The following is a 20,941-nucleotide window of genomic DNA, read 5'->3' on the forward strand; positions in this document are numbered from 1 at the left end:
CCCTGAGGGATACGATTATGCTGCTTTAGAAACACCAGATGGCGCCAATTATCAGACATATCAGTATCATAAAAGTGATGAAGTATGGTGCAAATATCAGTAAACCCAACAGTAACTGATAGACAAACGAGCACAGTGAAGAGTAGGATCAATGTTTAATAAATAAAGTTAGATAAACTTCCATATGATAAGTTAAAATTAGCACATTTTAGTTAAGTTTCTGCATGCTTTAAACACCACTAAATTAAACTAATGCAGAGAAACAACATTTCAAACAATACAATAACAACTATGTGCATATGAGCAAAACAAATATAGACATCTTGTCATAGAATTAATGTGAATGAAACCAAAAATGTGAGGCGTTGTCCTGTTGTTATAAGCCATGGTGTGTAAACACGATGAGAAGGTACTACTTTAAAGTACATACTTTAAAGTAGACTTTAATAAATGAATCAATGAACCAGGAGAAACTCAGGAGAAAATATCACACCACATACAAATGAGAGAGGGATACAAGGCAAACAAAGGACTAACCGAGACACAGACACAGCTGAACTGAGGACACTAATCAAATGAGTAACCTGGGATACAAACACATGACAGGAAACAAGGAACAAAGGAGAACATGTGACTAATGAAAAACAAACAGAACAGACACCAAAATAGAGATACATGTGAAGCCAGGAACACACCAAGCCGACGGGCTTTTTGTTTTCTCAGTGTGTTGCACAGTGCCGGGTGAAATTAGTCCTGTTTGGCTTTTTTCAGGGCCGATTCGACATGTTGAATCGGCGTTGGAGCTCGTCGGTCCATCTGATCATTCTGATTGGCTGTTCAGCTACTGCCACCTGCTGGTTCGGAAAAGCATTTCATCTTACGCAGGCGCAGAACGGACGTGCTACTTGCCCGTCGGGTGTCAAGTGTTGGTTAGGTGTGTCAGGCAAACTTTGACCCATGCAGACGCTACTGATGTGAGCCAACCCCACAGTCTGCTTTCATCGCCACTAGATTTTTCGGCATCTGCTTGGTGTGTTCCGCACCTGTATGAGCTCTAACATCAGTTCCAGTAGAAAGATACAGTATTTTCATATATTTTCATACACAGACTCCGTCTTTGATTTCTGAAAGGAAACACAAACTCAATCAGGAACCTGCTGGTGTAAAAAGAAATTAATAATACTTAGGTTTCTGTTTTGTTTTGGATGTTAGCTATAAGTTGAGCTAGTTCATGACTACAAGACTTTTTTCTGCCAGTGGATTGCCATGTTACATCTCACTCCAGGGTCTGTTACAAGTAACCCGGACTATTTCACTTCTCGTGTTTGAACCTAAACCACACATTTTCTGTTTGTGCTGCAAAAATAACAGCTGTCTGACACTTAACTAGTTTCAATCACATTTTGAACGCACAGGCTTAAAAGAACTCCAAGATACAGACAGAAAAGTCAAAAATGTTACAACCATCCCCAGTATCCCTACAGAACAGATGATAACATGGATCAGCAAGAGGAAATGACATCAATCATGACCTTTTAAACAGTTCAATCATCAAACAGATTAAGTTTATCAGGTTTGTCACAACAGCCTGTGCTGAGAATGACTGTCTTTCACACTAAAGCAACAGCAGAGACACTTGTTGCAGCACGTCTACAAAGCAACCAACGGCCGTTAAAGCTGCATTTCAGTTCAGATAATCATGAACCGCAGAGACGAGGACAGACTTCAGCACAGCTAACACGGATAACAACTCTGTGTCCTACCTTCTGTCCAGAGAAAATCTGACTTTGCTGAAAAGCTGATTTTGTACAGGTGATTATATAATAACAAACCAGATTACATGTGATTTTAAACAAATCAACGATAATTTTGAATAATATAGAATAATAAATATTCTATGTACTAATATTTTGATTTCCACTAATGTTTGTAATTTATTTTTTTGAAGCCTGAAAAATCACAATAGCCCTGTAGAAAGGAAAAACTTACACTGAGGAGCAAATAGTGGCCTTAATCTTTTAGATCTGCTCTACTGAAGGTAATAATGACGGTTGAGTCGATAAACCACAAACATCTGTTCACAGACCGTCTGATGCTGCAAACTTCAAACACTCACAGTAACTGACTGCAAAAACGTCTTGCAACGTGTTACCTTTTGTCGTGTTGTTGGTTTAGACATTGATGAATCAGTCCTGTCTTCCTCCTGTGTCTTGTCTGCATTAACAATAATCATAGATGTGTTAAAACAACAGCTTCAATAGGATATTGAAATTTCTGTCCTAAAAATGATAGATATTTATACAGATGAATTAATTGCTCTCCTGACCTGTTTTTCTACATCTCCTGCAGATGCAGCAGATCACGAGTACAATCAACAGAGATCCAGCAGCAGCAGAGATCAGCACTATGTACAATAAAGGTAGACCCTGATCTGTAATGGAGGAAATTAATCATTAGTGTGACTGAATCTGTCCGTCTAATCTAACACTATATATATATATATATATATATATATATATATATATATATATATATATATATAACATGATAAAACATCAGGGTTAGGGTTCAATACTCAGGAGTACAATACAAAAACAAAAAACCCTAAATATCAACCTTATTTTCATTAAACAATCTTAAAGGGATAGTTCACCCAAAAATGCAAATTTGATGTTTATCTGCTTACCCCCAGGGCATCCAAGATGTAGGTGACTTTTTTTCTTCAGTAGAACGTCTGTCAGTCAAATAATAGCAGTGATTGGAAACTTGAACAATAAGAGTCGAAAACACTTCCATAGACAAATACAAATTAAACCCTGCGGCTCGTGATGATGCACTGATGTCCTAAGCAGAGGTGGACATTCCAGGGGTCAGAAAGTAAAAGTCCTGCCATATTTTTATCTCATCCACTGAAGCATTAATAATAGATAGTTAATAATAATAGATAATTAAGTGATAAATTGAGTGATGACTGAGCATTATTGAAGACACCTGATGATAAAAAGCAGAATCACCAAAGGAGAAAATCACAATTTTTAAATTACCATCATCGAGGTCAGGGTTTGTTTTAGTTGAGCTCTTGACCCTTGACTTTTTAATATTAGATTTTGTTTCGCCAGTTTTAACTGCATTAAAACCAAACAGACAAGCAAAGTTAAAAGATGATCAGGTGTTGGTTATTACATAAACATTATTTGATCTGAATCACTGAACTCATTTAGAGCTCAATCTCTGAGTTAGATTTACATTATTGATTACAGCAGCACTGTGATTGTACAGCACAAGATCAGCTTTTACAATACAATTTTTTTTTTTTTTTAAATTGTCCTTATCACAAAAAAAAAAAAATCATTTAGGCACACACAGACATCAAGTATCAGCCTGTGAATCTCAACAACGGTGACAAGCAACATATTCTGATCAACAGATCAACTCTGAACATTAGAAAACAAGCAACTAAAAAGTCACAGAAAAACAGCAAAATTTTAATAGTCAGAATAAATGAAATTACTAAGAAAATTCAGCTAATAATTTATTCATACAGCAATGCATGATGGGAGCCATGGATGAATTTTGATTGGTGGCTCCCAGAATGCACTGCAACATGCTTTATGATGGCCACCACTGTTGAGATTCACAGGATGATTCTTGATGTTTATCACTTAATTATCTCATTAATGCTTCAGTGGATGAGATAAAAATATGGCAGGACTTTTACTTTCTGACCTCTGGAATGTCCACCTCTGTTCCTAAGACACAAAACGATCGGTTTGTGCAAGAACCCGAACAGTGTTTATATCATTTTTTACCTCTAAAACACCATTATGTCCAACTGTGTTTAGCTTCCTGTTAGTGAGGTCAAAAATCGCGTTCTAATGACGGAAGTGATGTCTCGCCCATATACTTCAATGAGCGCGAGACATCACTTCCATTGTCAGAGCGCGATCAGACCTCACTAACCGGATGCTGAACGAAGTTGGACATAGTGGTGTATTATAGGTAAAAAATTATATAAATACTGTTCAGGTTCTCACACAAACCGATCGTTTTGTGTCTTAGGACATCAATGTGTTGTCACGAGCCGCAGGGTTTAATTTTGATTTGTCTATGGAAGTTTTTTCGACTCTTACTCTTCAAGTTCCCAATCACTGCTATTATTTGACTGACAGACGGCAGTGGTTGGAGTTAAAAATCATCAATTGTGTTCTAGTGAAGAAACAAAGTCACCTACATCTTGGATGCGCTGGGGGTAAGCAGATAAGCATCAAATTTGCATTTTTGGGTGAACTATCCCTTTAACACCAAAAGGAATTGTAGAACTAGCATAATGTTTTGTCCTTCCTTTGATTGATGTCAGATTATTTTGCTTCCTAAAGCCCTGTTTATACCTCATATTAAGATGTGTTTTGGTCGATCTGATCAGTGGATCATGCTAAATACAGGTGCAAACAGGATCTAAAACATTTTGAGCTTGATCAATTTCAAGTTCTGGACTAAACTGCATGTTTGAGCGGTTTTAACTGAACTTACACTGATATACCTTAAATAAAGTCAGTGCCTTTTTTTACTCAAGATGCAACAGTAATGCTTTTTCTAAAGGCACCTTTATAAAGGCTAATGTCCTAATTTAACTAAGGCCTAATCCAGGCTTATAGTTATTCTAATAAAATATATGCAATTTTGCCTGAAAGGTAAACATATTTAAGGATGTTTATATATTTTTAATGGAAACAGATTTAATTCAAACTCTATCCTTCGAATACAATGGTATTTTACATAATATTGGGAAGATCATGAAAGAGGTTATCATTAGGTTACTGTCTGTCTGTGCACAACATCAACAGTACAGTAGATGTACAGTACTGTGTCATCAGACGTATTCAAACTGGACAATGGACCGTTTGATCACCGAGCAATATTTTTCTGTAAGCTATCTGCTTAGATGTAGTAAGTATGAATCATTGATCATTACCTTTCTGAGACATTTCTTGTTATTTCTTCACCCAGCTTGCAGATCAGGTAGATGTATACAGACGTGTCTGCAGTTCTCTCACTGATACATTGTCATTTCTTCTGTATCTTTTTTAACAGAGCTGCTTGTTTTTTTATGCAACTACCTAACAGCACATTTGCATAGGGTCTTATCAGGGAAGTAGCACAACACTGTAAAAAAAATCCCTGTAAAATTTACGGTAAAAAAACAGCAGCTGTGGTTGCCAGAACTTGACCGTAAAAAATACAGTAGCAACGTAAAAAAAAAATCTGTTAAATTTACGGTAAAATAACATATTTCATTAACTGATATAATGTTAATTTACCAACCTAATGAAGTACTAATATCTGTTTTTTACCTTTATAATACACTGACAGTCACCAAACACAGTGGTGATAAGATTCACATGATGAATCAAAACTCATCACAAGCAGCTTTCCCACAAGCTGAGAAGAACAATACTAATGTATAGAAGGAGCACACAGTGTCATTCACACACACACTAAACACCATCATGGTAACATGCATGAAATTTTAAAAATGCAATAAACATTAATTTAACAACCTTAGATGTAACATAAAACCCTAATGTATCAAATGTTGTTGTTATCAAATCTGTTATAACAGGTGCCAAGTATCATAAATATCATCAGGGCCATTGCTTTCCTTGTGTCTAAACTTAGAAGGGCTTGTTTTATCTGTCCTATACTAAAGTTTATGCATTTTTGTTGGTTTGGCGAAAAGAGTTGCACACATGCATTAAAACAACAGCACTATAACTTCATAGATCAGATTAATGAATCAATATCAACACCAACATACCTGCACATGTGTGACAGAGGTGAGTGATGTCCAGATGTTGAGTCTGGTTGCTGATGGGATTGTTCAGCACACAGCTGTAGGTGTTTTTATCCTGATATTCCACCTCCAGAGGTAGAGAGAGACTGATGCTGAGATCAGACACACTGATGCTGGACAATAAACTGTTTCCTTTGTACCAGGAGAGAGTCACATGACCCACATTCACAGCTGAACACACCAATGAACAATTTGATGATGATGATGAAGAACAGTTTGTGGTGATGTCAGGAGTGGGCAGAGGAGCTGGAAAACATGAGAGAATAAACAGAAATATGGATAAATATAAACATCAATCTTATTTTGGGTGTAGTGTGTTGATGGTCAGTAAGTGTATCTCAAACTATAATATGATGAAACATTTTAGTATATAAAAAATTAAGGGAATACTCTTAAGTTAAAGGGTTAGTTCATTTAAAAATGAATATTCTGTCATTTATTACTCACCCTCATGCCGTTCCACAAATTAAGATATTTTAGTTGAAATCCGATGGCTCAGTGAGGCCTCCATAGGGAGCAATGACATTTCCTCTCTCAAGATCCATAAAGGTACTAAAAACATATTTAAATCAGTTCATGTGTGTACAGTGGTTCAATATTAATATTATAAAGCGATGAGAATATTTTTGGTGTGGCAAAAAACCCCAAAATAAAAACTTATTTAATGATGACCGATTTCAAAACACTGCTTCAGGAGCGTAAATGAATCAGTGTGTTGAATCTGCCAAAGTCACGTGATTTCAGCCATTTGGCAGTTTGACACGATCCGAATCATGATTCGATACACTGATTAATTTATGCTCCGATGCTTCCTGAAGCAGTGTTTTGAAATCGGTCATCATTAAATAAATCGTAATTTTGTTTTTTTGCCGCACCAAAAATATTCTCCTCGCTTTATAATATTAATATTGAACCACTGTATTCACATGAACTGATTTAAATATGTTTTTAGTACATTAATGGAGCTTGAGAGAGGAAATGTCATTGCTGGCTATGGAGGCCTCACGGAGCCATCGGATTTCAACTAAAATATCTTAATTTGTGTTCCGAAGATCTTACGTCTGTGGAACGACATGAGGGTGAGATAATACGTGCCAATTACCTTTTTTATTTTTTTTTTATTAAGTTGCCGAGACAAGTTTCCACTGAATGCGGGCGATCTGTAAATGTTAAAATACTCACTTTTTCCACAGTACAGCCGTACAGTAAGATGTTAACAATATGTTGACATGATTTTAGTTTGAAAAATCAACTACTAACCTTTTCTGTCTAAAGTTATTTCCAATTTTATAACTTTTCTTGACAATACACCATAAACTGTAAAATGACTGTAAAATACTGAAGTTTTCTTTTAAATCTTCCAAATATTAGCCTAATTCATGTCCATTATAAGCGATGAGTCTAAATTAGTTTTTGTGTTGATCGACACAATGAATGCTTTGGATTGAGCTTAACTTAAATACACGAAGGACGAGACAAATGATCTCTACTCACCATAGACAGAAACACTGAATGTTTTTGATGTCAGTTTCACTCCCCTTATTTCTAGTTTATAATCTCCAGCATGTTCAGTTGTGATGTTTGTGATGGTCAGAGATCCAGTTTGATTGTCCAGCTTCAGTCGGTCTCTGAATCTCCCATCAGGAACATCATCATATATGGAGAAGATTTGGTTCTCAATGCTGATTTTTGCAATGAGAGACTTTTCAGCTCCAAATCTCCACAGTATGTCTTCATCTTCATGTATTTCAGTAAGATCAGTGTATAAAGTGACAGACTCTCCCTCCATCACTGACACTGAATCACCAAACACACCTGGAGAACGTGAACAAGAACAGATTAAGACTACTGTGGGTTTACAAAGCCTGCAGTCTTAAAAGTGTTTTTATATCTTACCAATCAGTCTCCACCAGCACAAACAGAACAAAACAAACATGAGAAACATTTTCTTCAGTTGAGTCAAAAGACTGTCTGCTGAAAACACTCGAGCTGGTGTGAATCCTCCCACAATGAGTTTTACCCTCCTAATTCACACAAACTCAACACATGTCAAACAGCCTATAGTTACTTAAAAAATAATCTTTTGATACTTATTAAGACTTTATCTGTTTTAATATTTTTTTTTTTATTCTTAATGATTTTTAAATGTTTTATAATTCAGTTAAGCTCTACATATATCAATTATTGTTTTTATGGAACAAAACAAAACAGAAAGGTTAAAACTGTCTGTCATCTCACACTGCCAGGTTTACTAAGGTGTGACTCTTGCAGAGCAAGAGCTTCTTCCTGTCCTGCTGTTATGAACCTCAGTCTGACTTCCTCTCTAGAAAAACCTGCTTTACAATAAAGTGCTGAATCAATCCATCAATACTAAAAGCAGTCAAAGAAGAGTCAGAGTCCAAAGGTCAAACTGGATTCATATCATGCATTGTTGTTTAACTACACTGATAGCTAAACTTATTTAAATTTACATTGAATCATTTAGCAGGTGCTTTTAGCCAAAGCATCGATGAGAGCAATAGAAGCAATCAAGGACAAATTAGGATAAAAATGGGTTACACTGTATCTTAGTGTCATAGTTAGATTGTAATTACTCAAATAAATAATGAATAGCCTAGCCTACTATTAATTAACTACATGTACAGAGTGGGGTTAGGGTTAGTTACTTGTAATTATGCATCATTTACTGTTATTACGCTATAGTAAGCAGGCTACATGTAGTAATGTTTAACTATGGCACTGTAAAATAAGGTGTTACCCAAAAATATGCAAGTGTGACCCAGACCCAGTAGATGATGTTAGTATCATAATGATTAATAAATGCACTCACAATTATCCATGAACTTGTTAAATGTTGTAGATATGTTTTACTATCCATAACCAAATGCCTTTTAACTTGTGTGAGCAAAATCCGGTGACACGAGGGCATTCATTGACTCGTTTCTGAGTCGATTCTATTTGATTCATTTGCACAATCCACACATAGCTGTCTAAAAAGAAAACGTGCTACCACTAGATGACAGTATAGCCTGCTAAAACAGAGGGTAGCAACTGGAAACACTTTTTTGACCCTGTTACACCTATATGTTGTTTATGACTGTTTCTAGGCAACCATAAACAACTTTTTTGAAGAGTCATCCATTTCACTCATCCTGTTATGAAGAGAGGCCCATTAAATAATAGGCAGGCCTATAACATTTTCATCAAGTTCAATATTTTTTTTTCTAAAGACAAATTTGAAATATTAAAACATCACGTTATTATAATACGAGGCTATGCTGTTAGCATGATGTTATCATAAAGAAAAGCTTATAAAAACAATACAAATTTTAAAGCTTTTGAAATGCATGTAACTGCACATATATAGCACCGTTTATTTCAGTAGTTTTATTTTTTACATGTTCATTTTTATATTTTATTTGTTGTTTTTATTCTGTTTTACATACTTTGAACTACTGCATCACAATGCTTTATATTTGTCTTGTTTTTTTTTTAATTGTACTTGTCTGTAATTGAACTAAAGTAGCTAGTCTCTTACACGTTTGTGTCTATGAAAGCTTGATGTTTAAATTCACCAAGATAATAATGCCCATAACCAAAATAATGAAACACCAAATTATTCTATGCATTTAAAAGCATCTATAGCATATATATAACTAACTATACTTAACTACATTAACTACATTAAACTGTTCTGCTCAACAGCCTTAAAATCTTTAGACAAACAAAACCACACTGTGAGTTAAAGTTATTATTAAATATCACAGCTCTGCAGAAGCCGGATGTTATTTTGATGCAAATTAGGGTGATGAAACGTCACTGCGTCATCACCCTAGACAGCCGGGGAAAAAAAAGATACCGTTATTTCCCTGCACATGGTGTCGACCTTAGACTGTAAAAAAAGACGAGGAAAAAGATAAACATTTCTCATGTATCAAGATCTGCATTGATTTTATTCGGAGAAATAATGAAATTGAAGCTTCTCCTTTGTTTCCTGTCATTGCTCTGTTGTTTACTCGATCATGGTAAGATATTTAGGTTATGCCTATCTCTCTTCTTGCTGATGCAGTTGTTTTGTATCTACTCTAATGCTAAATAGGCTGTTTGATAGAAATGCATTTATCATGTGTAGTTTGCATTGTGTGTTTTATTTTGACCAGTATTAGACATTTAGGGTTGTCTCTTATTGTCGCTATAACTCGTGGTTTGTAACGTTATTTGTTATGTTATTGAATGAGTTGGCTTTTTTGACACACCCATCAAACAAGAGAAAACGTATCTCGAGCCCCGTTGCACACCGTTTCCAAGAAACATCGTTTAACCAGGAAACCGTAGCAAAACGTTGTGCACCGGTTTTGAGTATCACGTCCGGTCGACGTAAAACAACATAGCCTCCGCTGAAACCGAAAGTGATTTGTTGTATCCACCTGTTTCCGCGGGGCGCTATTGTAAAAGAGAACGTGGGTACAACTTCCGGTGAGGCGGCGAAAGTAGCATATCAATGGTATTTTGTATGCTAATTAGCGAAGAGGCTAAGTGTTTTTTGGATCATTGTTTACTTTGTAAAGTTGCAAATCTTTATGACAGATGTCGTTACGGTGCCCAGGGACAACATCTCAGTTTACTACATTATTAGTTGAAGTGAAGATAATGGGTAGACGCTCAGTCTAGGTGCTAATTCTGGGTTTATCACCAGGTTCACTCAGGTGTGTCGGCCAGAACACCACTCAAGGCCAAATATTCCAGAGTATGAAATGAAGAGCGGAGCGATAATTCTTATTATTCTGTTTATTCCTCCTCTTTCTTGTAGGAGTGAGTTTAAAGGTGAGTGTAATTTTGAGTGTGGTTTCTATAAAGAGAGAACAAATACAAATGAATAAAGGAAACATATGCATACACTCATTCCTCCTTAAGCACTAATACACATTACAAACATAAAATAAACAGTAGTCAGAATATGACTATATCTCTTAAACCCTAAAATGTAAGCAGAGAGAAAGGATTCAAACACTTCTCAGATTTTCTACCATGCATTAAGTTATCAATAACGTAGATAGTACTTACTGTCATCTATGATATACTTTAAAGCATCAATAGCGGTCCAGATAATGATATTTAACACCACTTCATATTTTACTCAGCCACAGAGTACTTAACATTCATAACAACAAGTATTGAATAAAGTATAAACATGTCTGAACACGATGTGACCCATTTAACCCGACGTGCTGAGTCAGGTGGACCGAAGCTAGAAAGTAACGTACGAACGTGGATATAATTAACGGTCGTGTAATGACCCTTAAACTCCTAACTCTCATCCATATCGAATATCAGAAATAACAGCTGTCAAAGAAATACAATATCACGAGTAATGCAGCAGATTTACTTACTTTTCTCATTCACGCACACGCTGAGGAAAGTGTCACTCACAATTATAATTTTACCGACCGATGATCTCTATCATACTGAATACTAACTGCGTGACAACCGACTGACCATCTCTATCGTACTGCATCCCAGCTAACAAAAAGGAGTTGTCAGAACGTTTTGTTAACATTCTCTTTAAGTTATGAAAACGTTACTTTGGAATGTTTTCTAAACGTTCAAAACGTCCAGTTTTTTTTAATGTATCAAGAATGTTTTTTCTTGGTTTATGTTAATGTTAGAGGAACATTCCATTCTATCATTTTGGAAATGTTATAAAAACGTTATTTTGTAATATTTTTGGAACGTTCAAATTAACTGTTTTTAAGAACGTTTTTTCTTGGTTTATGTGAACGTTAGAGGAACATTCCATTCTATCATTTTGGAAATGTTATAAAAACGTTATTTTGTAATATTTTTGGAACGTTCAAATTAACTGTTTTTTAAGACGTTTTTTCTTGGTTTATGTGAACGTTAGAGGAACATTCCATTCTATCATTTTGGAAATGTTATAAAAACGTTATTTTGTAATATTTTTGGAACGTTCAAATTAACTGTTTTTTAAGACGTTTTTTCTTGGTTTATGTGAACGTTAGAGGAACATTCCATTCTATCATTTTGGAAATGTTATGAAAACGTTATTTTCTGAACGTTCACAACCACATGCCCCGCTAGAAATTTTACGTTCCCAGAACATTCTCAAAACATCCCCGCTGGTGTTAAGGACGTTGTCTAATAATGTTCCCAGAACGTTCATAGACGGTCATGATGTGGAGTTCTTTTAAAGTTTGGGGAACGTTATTTGGTGGACATTCACAGAACATTTAGGGAACCATATATATATATATATTAAAAACATCCCTGCTGCCCTCGTCAAAAAAGTCGATTAATAAAAGTATCTGCTCAAACAAAAACTAATTTTTCTTAAATGTCTTACAAAAGACAAAAAAACAACAGCACATGCATGAGCTAATGTAACTGCTGTATCAAACCACTCTGACTTTGTTTCTGTCATACAAATCTTCTTAATAAGGTGTTGATGTTTTATCAAATTTATAAATGTCACCGTTATGGAGGTAAGCGCTTGTTTTAGTTGTGCTCCTGACCCTTTACATTTTAATTGTTTTTCTCCAATTGTTGCAAATGTGTTTTAAGGCATTAATTGCAAAAGAAGTTGTGAGAAAAATCTGATTTGATTGCTCATTGTTGGCTTTCTCATCATACCTTATTCTCTGGTCTCTGAATTTTGTATTTTTTTTTTTCATGTTATTATAGTCCAATGACAATGTATAAAATTCTACCATGCTTTGAAAGTTTTCATTATTGGGCAGAAATTATTCAAACAGTATCATACAGATTCACACAGACATCAAGATTCTGCGTATGATCCTCAACAATGGTGACAATTTTCAGATAAACAGATTAACTCTGAACATCACAAAACAAGCTACTAAAGTCACAAAAAAGATTTTTGTTTAGTGTCACCATCGTTGAGGATCATACGCTGATTCATGATGTCTGTGTTAAAGTTAAAAAAAAAACACCTCAAAATTCATCTGTATAAAGAATTAAATATAAAAAAAGCATTAATAAAACAATTAATATATTCATAGTTTGAAACTTTAGTGATGATCAGTGAATCAGGACATTACATGATGACTGAATTGATGACAAACAACTCAATTCAACTGAAAAGAATTACTCTTGCATTAATTGCTATATCTAGCATGTTCTGATAACACAGTTAAGGCAGACAGAAAAAAACTAATGCTATATGTCAAGAATCAAGAGCCTTTCTAGAGAAAACGCTCACCTCTATAACGGTGACTTTATTATTTTCTATAAAACACACACACAGAAGCGATGTTCTCGTGACCTTGTTCAACTTTGCCTAAAAGTTCTCTAAAAGTGACAAAAAATCTGACATTTTACAGAACATTTGTGACATAAACGTCCTCTTTTGGTAATGAAAGTGCTGCAGTTCAAGGTTCCTTGTATGACTTGTAGGACATTCCAATTTGGGTCATTTTATGGTCACATAAGAACGTTCAAAACATTGAACTTCAAAACATTTAGCAAATATTAATAACATCATAAAGACGTTACGGCTACAGCAATGTTGTTCTCACAACGTTTTCTCTATATAATGAGAACATTCATTATGTACAGATTACAATGTAAGGACGCTTTTTATAAATGTTGTACTCAGAACGTATTATGATAACATTCTGAAAACATTTAGCAAATAATAATAACATTAAAAGCATGTTCTCAAAATGTTATCCTAAGAACGTTTTCGCTCAACATTACGAGAACATCAGTCAAGTACAAATAACGTGATAAAGACGTTTCAAGAACGTTGTTATGAGAACGTTTTCACTCAACATTATGAGAACATCAGTCAAGTACAAATAACATGGTAAGAACGTTCCAACAATGTTGTTCTAAGAATGTTTCCTCTCAACGTTATGAGAATGTATTTTAACTATGACAACATTAAAAGAATGTTCTTGAAACATTATTTTAGAAATGTTTTTTCTAACATTTACAAAACTTTAACATAACGTTAGTAAAAGTTATGGAAACGTTCCCTGTTAGCTGGGATACTACTATGCGACGTCAGATATAATATACAAACCAGCGCGCGCCTTTGCTACCCTATTACAAGCACTGAATAAACGGGAGTAAAAGTGAAACATAAAGCACGTTATGGTCAACTGTACTAAATAATAGCAACACTAACATAACTTTGGGGCCTTTTTTACATTAGTTAAAAATATCACAATACAAGTTTTCGTGCCCTTAATTGCTCTTTACTTTACTGACCTTCCACAAAAGTGCTGCTGCATGACTAGAGTACCTGCAATACATGAACAACCCGCTGTCTGTACGTCACTGATGCTAGCACCAAAGCCTTGTGATGTGATATTTTATTCCTAACGTGTCGTGCGTGCCAGAGCCAGTCGCGTTTCCACTGTCATATATGCCATGCTAAAGGCTACTTATGTTAACCATTGCAATAATAAATACACACGTTTATGGAAAATATCAGAGACTGCTTGAGGAACGAAGTCAATTCTTATGTGATTATAATCGTGTATTTATTTGGTTAAATGTTTTATCAATCTGTCTCTTCCCTGTGCCTGTTGATTCCTGACAAATGCATATCTTTCACAGATTCACACACTCCGGTTAACTCGTAACTCATAACTCCTGTTGTCTTCTCATGAGCTCCCTCTGTTGCTCTGGCTGAAAGGATCATAGATAGACGGAGAGATCGCGCAAACATCCTCGGATAGCAATCATCGCATAATTTAGAGGAAAATAAATAGAAATGCTCAGAAAGGTGACGCAAACAGTATGTTATCAATATATTTCTAAATATGTAAGCCTTTGGATTTAAAAACCTTAGTGGAGTTGTTTTTTGCGTTCTTGTGATCGCAAATAAATGGAAGCAGGCGCAACTGAATAGGTCTGTTTTTCCTTTTTTGTCAATATAAATATCAGTTAGATTTAGCATGATTGATGTGCACTCGTGACATAAATTAATACATTACTATTACTGTAACAATTTTTTATTGTAAAACATTGTTCAAATATTGATGCCGGAATCTTAAATCTTTAAGTAAAAAAACAAACGTTCGCAAGTTTGGATCGTTAAATCTTGAATGATTGTCAACTGTTGAATGAATGAGTGTCACGTCCAGCTTGTTTACTTCGAACCGGAAGACGCTCCCACGTTTGACGCAAGGCCTCATGGGGCGTAGGAAACTTGTGGATAATCATTGCTTTATATTCTACAAAAAAATAAATAAATAAAACAACAACAACAACAAAAAATGTATAATTTGTATTTTGCTTTGTGTGTTTTAATCGACTAAATGTACCTTGAATTGTTAGTTGCTGTGGATAAAAGCATCTGCAAAATGCACAATATATAAATGAAAACGTAATTTATGTGGGAGATTTAAACAGCAAGACTAAAACATCAGTATATTGTAAAAACGTCATTGTATCTGAAAGTGGTGGAAAGTAGTACAATTTTAATAAAATACAAAATAAAAAAATATTAACATTTATTTTATCATCCTGCACAGTCAGTCACAGTATTATTGTTACTGGCTGTTGTCGTAAACCATTTTTTTTTTTTTTTTTTTTTTACACTGGTGTTATTTGAGGGACTCAAACTATTACAAAAGGTGAAAACATTCACTGATGCTCATCAACACAAAGATTGTATGTAGAAGCAAATTAACTCTAGAAAACAGGCACCTCAAATTAGCCCTGTAAGGCTAAAGACCAATAAAGGAAATCTGGGCTATCATCCTGTTTTCTTAACTCTTACAAGTTTGCAACAAAAAATCAAGACACATCCAACCTTTTGGACTACAGATCAGACCACATTTACAAAATCTCAAAGCATACTGGAACAAACATACTTCAATAAAAATCCAGCTTAGAGATTAAAATAATAATAATAATAATAATAATTCTAGATTTAACAAGAAACAGAAAATCTAAAACACCCAAATAACTTTCAACAAAAACTCCTCTACATCAGAGAAATGTTTCCATCACATATCCCTGACACATATATACTGACGGATGGTAACCCATCAACCATCAAAAAAGAGGAACATCCATCCAAGCAATGCTATGATTTTGGCATTGGACTACATAAAGATTATGCAACAGAGATTATTTCTTATAATTACAAATTCAAAGTCATGTCGCCAAGAAGTATATTTTTAGTTGTCTTGACAAGAAGTTTTAAGTTCAAAATATTACCCGGTACTCATTAGATGAGCAGAAGTATTTAAGTTGATTTTAACTGGAGGGAATTAGTTGCGTTTACTTAAGTTGAGTGCGATAAGTTGCCATATTTTAAGTTAGCTCAACTTGATTTTTTCCCCCAGTGCACTGCAGAATAGGTCATTCCAGGATAGCCCACTTTTTTAATACTAGGAGAAGATCCACCAAAATGTTCTTTCTGTCAAAACTTTTTATCATTGAAGCATGTTTTATTAGATTGTTCTGGTTTCAACCCTATGAGAAACCTTTTTTTATTCAGTTAACACTTTTGACGAAGTTTTTAACAGTTAAACCAAATAGCCTATCTTAGAGTTTTTAGCAAAAATAAATTATAAACATCAGATATAGGTTTTACCGTAAAAGTTTCTCATCATGAAAATAGCCTCAGAAGCTGGCATGGCTTTAAAAACAAACAATCAAACAAGAAGGAAACACACAAAAGCCACATAATATACTTGCATGTTTACTACAAGACAAAATAAGATGATTTACCCAGATAATCCAATTCAGACATCTCGCTTGAGCATCGGTGAATGTTTTTTTTATCTTTTTAAATATTTGCGCAGTTTTAAAAGATTGAGCTCAAAATCAGTCCCTGTTGTAATGTTCAAATATGTAACATCTGTAATGTGAAATGGCTTATTCAGGACAGAACCAAAAAAAAAAAAAACTTTACATTTTTATTCAGATTACTTTTTGTTAAAATAAACACTGCAAAGAACACGTATATGAGCAGAACTGTAGATGAATTAGGATGAGGTTTGTATGATGTTATCAAGTTGTATAAGATCCTGAGACTTGGATATGCTTGTCTGATGAGTGAATGTGTAAATCAATGATGTTCCTCTACTGTTTGTTTGCATGTTACACTATGAATCCAGTAATATTTCTCTTCCCAATTTTTTTTATAATCTATTCTGTACAAAAACATTTCACAGCACTTTCCTGTTGTATAACGTGGTTTAGCTCTTAATGAACTCTTTATTTCTTCTTCAGGAGTGTCTGGTGTGGATTTAGTAGAAGTTTCAGTGGTTGAGGGAGATTCAGTCACTCTAAACACTGGTGTTCAAACAAACCATCAAGACAGAATTAGATGGTATTTTAATGGCTCTCGCATTGCTCAAATCAATGGAGATCAGAGTAAGACCTGTACAGACGTTCAGTGTAATAAAGAAGGAACTGATAGATTCAGAGACAGACTGAAGCTGGATCATCAGACTGGATCTCTGACCATCACAAACACCAGAACCACAGACTCTGGACTTTATGAACTGAAGATCAGCAGCGGCAGCAGCGAGAGTGAAAAGATTTTCAGTGTTTCCATCCGTGGTGAGTCATTGTTTAAAAATCCTTCTGAATCGAAGCGATGCGTTTGGAGGTGAGGAGTGAGGAGTGAGGAGGTGGCTTCTGTTGCTCCAGCCCTGATTGTTTTTTAAAAGCCCTAAATCCTTTAGGCTTCTTGATAGTGTTATCAAAATTAAAAAAAAACAATGCATATCAACTGAAATATTTGAAACGGTTCAATACTGCTTTTCCGCATTATCAATTCACTGATGCCACATCTCTTTTGTCTCTGACAGTGAGTTCATGCACACAGCAGTCCTGCATATGCTCATTTCTGTAGCAAATTAGCTCAATATAAATATAACTAATCATAAGTAATTATAATTAATTATAAATATTTGGATCAGTTAATAAAATTAACTTAATGTAATGAAATTAATATTACAATCAACTAACCTGGGGTGCATTTCCCGAAAGCATCGTTAGCCAACTATGGTTGTAAGTCCCATTGAATTCTAATGGTAACGACGGAATTTGCGACCATAGTTTGCTTTGGGAAACACACCACTGTTTGGCCAATGAACATTCAGTGTTACTTGTTTATTAATTCTAAGAAATGTTAATTTCCAGGTTATGGGAAATAACAATCTTATTGTACAGTACTACTCAGAGCCTGTAGTCAGGATCTGCATGAATAGTGACTCCAGTATATGAGCGCAAAACACAGACAACTTTACATGTGACATGAACAAGACTTTATTAACTAGACTAAACACTTAAACTACTCTAACATTCACACACATACATGCATACAGTTTACCAAGAGAGAGAGAGCTGAAGCAGAATACAGAAAAGCAAGAAGTTACAGCATTGTTTAACATTCAGCAGATCAACAGCCTTGAGCAAACCATCAGTTTAGTTCTAACAGGCCCTTCTTTAAAAGGGGTAAGGATACTCAATGTATCCGATAATGAGACTAAGTTTGATACTTGCATGTCTCTGCAAGTTGAATTAAAACTGTCCTGTTGCAATTTGTGGAGGCTTTCATTGAATCTGTGCTGATATTGTCTTGATGAAAGAGAACCAGTTGGATTCAGATGATCTTTGGTGAATGGAAAGCACAAACTTGGGGTTCTTTAGAAGCTTCTAGCTTCTTAGCATCATCTTCACATCAGCATTTTTGGTACAGGAAAAGATGAGGGTTTGATCTTGTGATTTTAAAGGGTGAAGATGTCAAACCCTCTTGAGGTGTCTGAGCCAATAAGAAGTCTTTGTTCTGTAGCAAGATATTAGCAAAAGACATTGGATTGGATGTTTGAGGGAATAACCTTCTAGATTCTTATAATACTAATGTGTCACAGATTAGTAACATTAAATAACAAATAGGAAATGGAAGTTTGAGTCCATCAATTATGTGATTTTAGTTAACCATACATTTTGAACTCCGAAATATTAATACCAAAATAGTTCAGAGAGAATTAATACATAGAATAAACCCTATAAAAGGAAAATCATGAGAGGGGATAACTGGATACATGTTTATACATTTCCCAAGTGGTTATATAGAGAATACATAGGATTAAGAGAGTTTATTTGTCCTTCTCAGAAAGAATGACGTCAGAGTCACTAATCTCTGCCAAATTCTTTCTGATCGTAAAAGTTTTTATCAGTTTTCCTGTGTCCTGTAACAGGACACCTAGTTCTGCCTGTGTGTTAGCTACTTTTAGGATGCTAGTTGCAGTTTTAGGGGGATGGGTTCACAGAACTTTGAGGGAGTGAGTTTCTGTTCATTGAGTATAATAATAAATAATTGTTTATCTGATTGGTCCAGAGTCCAGACGTTACATTACATTTGCTAGTTGAAGCATTTTTGAGTTATTCAACTGCCTACACTTTGGCGGACCACCATAGTCTTATCTGTGCCGCCACAGTTTCATATCATGATAAGCTGAAAATATTTTAAAACTTCTTGCAATTACACAAAAATATCCCTAATGTCCCCCATTGCTTTGGCAAAGTATCTGTCAAATTTAGTAAAAATGAAAGTGCGATAAGGCTCTTATCACACTCTTATCAAATCACAGTTAAGACTGCAAAAGTATATTGTCTGATTGTGCTGCCTGTTTCAAAGAGAAGTGAAACACACTGTTTTACAATAGTAAAACTATATCTATAAGAATTGAATGGTTTAGTCCAAAAATGTAAATAAATAGATTTAATTCGGGCCTCTAAAGGCTAGCAATTTAGGCTGCTCTACATGTGTCCCTGTGGAGTTTTGTGTGTCATAATTCTGTGAGGAATATCTCGTGATCAACGCAATAGACTCATTTTAATCGTGAGAATCAGCTGTAAAAAATGATGGGACATTTTCCACAATTGGAGCATGTTTTGTGAAGTTGTATGAAAACGTAAAAATTATAGTCAAAGCCAAAAATGACATATGACACATAGTACAAAAAAGTATTTCATGAATTATGAAACATTTTTTTATCAACAAATAACTCAGTGCTTTACTAGGAGTTTATCAAATTGGCTGCATTAATTGTAAAGTTCAGACTTTTTTTTTTTTTTTCCTTTTTTTTTCGTGCAACAGAGACAAAGGCTCCTTTGAATACTAGCACATTTAACAGACATTGCGATGGTGAAAGAATGTGTTATGTTCAGTAGCCGCTTGGGCTGGGTAAAAAAATATTGATTTCTCAATTTTAATCGATTCTCATTTTTACGAACTGATATCGATACTTAAATCCCAACCCAGATAGCAACACTGTGTCGGCCCAGATCCGGCCCACATCTGGCACATGCGGGATGATGATCTGGCCCACATGTGGCAGGAATGATGGCACTTGGGCGGACCGCTCCTGTTTGCCAGATCTGGACCACAAGCAGGCCACAAAAATGCCAAATGTCAGCCAAGAGCAAAGAACTGGACCTTATCTGATCCACAAAATATTTATATATTATTTATAGAGTCATCTCAGCATTAACAATCCTGTTATCAAGCAGAATCACTGAAGGAAAGAAGGAAACAGAAAAAAAGAGATGAGCAGAAACACAAGAACTACAACTGACTTCAGCCACAGCCTTAGAGGAAATCAACTGAAGATAAAAGACATTAAATCTAAGAAGATCTGATTAAACAACTCCACAAACAGCATTACCAGCTTCACTTATTACTAACCAGACTGACTTTATATCTGCCACACGTCTACAGAAGATCTTACTGAGAATTAACAGAAGTTTAACTCTCATGTTTGTTACATTTGAGGTTACCATGATGGTGATTGATGTTTCCATTAGTTGGGCTCTTAACTTTTAACATATAAATTTGTCTTCTTTGGCTGCTGTGGTAGTGTTTTTGTCAAACACATTAGTGGTAGCAAAATAAACTGAAGTATGATCATGTGATCATTATTAACTCTTGATGACTTTGTAATCATGAAATAGCCTGCTTCACTTAAGTCATAATAATTGAATATAAATATTACTGCAAAAAGAGATTCAGTTATATTGCAGAAATCAGTTAGAAGATTAAAATAAATAGAAACACGAGAAGGAAAACTATGTTGA

General features: G+C 34.9%; 1 protein-coding gene and 1 long non-coding RNA gene across 5 annotated transcripts in view; one reads left to right on the forward strand and one right to left on the reverse strand.

Annotated features, from left to right (window-relative positions):
- Positions 1 to 992: 992 nt before the first annotated feature.
- LOC137028003 (uncharacterized) lies at positions 993 to 5,156 on the reverse strand. Its single transcript, XR_010896141.1, has 4 exons — positions 4,973 to 5,156; positions 2,327 to 2,431; positions 2,153 to 2,214; positions 993 to 1,124 (listed from the first exon to the last, which is right to left on the reverse strand). It is a non-coding gene; the product is annotated as an uncharacterized lncRNA (long non-coding RNA).
- Positions 1,120 to 20,941, forward strand: part of LOC137027970 (uncharacterized) — a 28,256-nt gene continuing 8,434 nt past the window's right edge. For 2 of the 4 annotated variants that reach the window (XM_067396627.1, XM_067396629.1), the window contains exons 1-4: positions 1,120 to 1,812; positions 1,949 to 2,038; positions 2,350 to 2,419; positions 17,084 to 17,416. In XM_067396627.1, the coding sequence (XP_067252728.1) occupies positions 2,350 to 2,419; positions 17,084 to 17,416 (403 nt within the window). In that variant the 5' untranslated portion in view covers positions 1,120 to 1,812; positions 1,949 to 2,038. Of the gene's footprint in view, positions 1,813 to 1,948; positions 2,039 to 2,349; positions 2,420 to 9,112; positions 9,877 to 10,547; positions 10,676 to 17,083; positions 17,417 to 20,941 lie in introns of those variants that run through there. The other 2 variants (XM_067396628.1, XM_067396630.1) reach the window with 2 other exon arrangements.

Source organism: Chanodichthys erythropterus, chromosome 10 (assembly GCF_024489055.1).
Source record: "Chanodichthys erythropterus isolate Z2021 chromosome 10, ASM2448905v1, whole genome shotgun sequence".
NCBI classification, from domain to species: Eukaryota; Metazoa; Chordata; class Actinopteri; order Cypriniformes; family Xenocyprididae; genus Chanodichthys; species Chanodichthys erythropterus.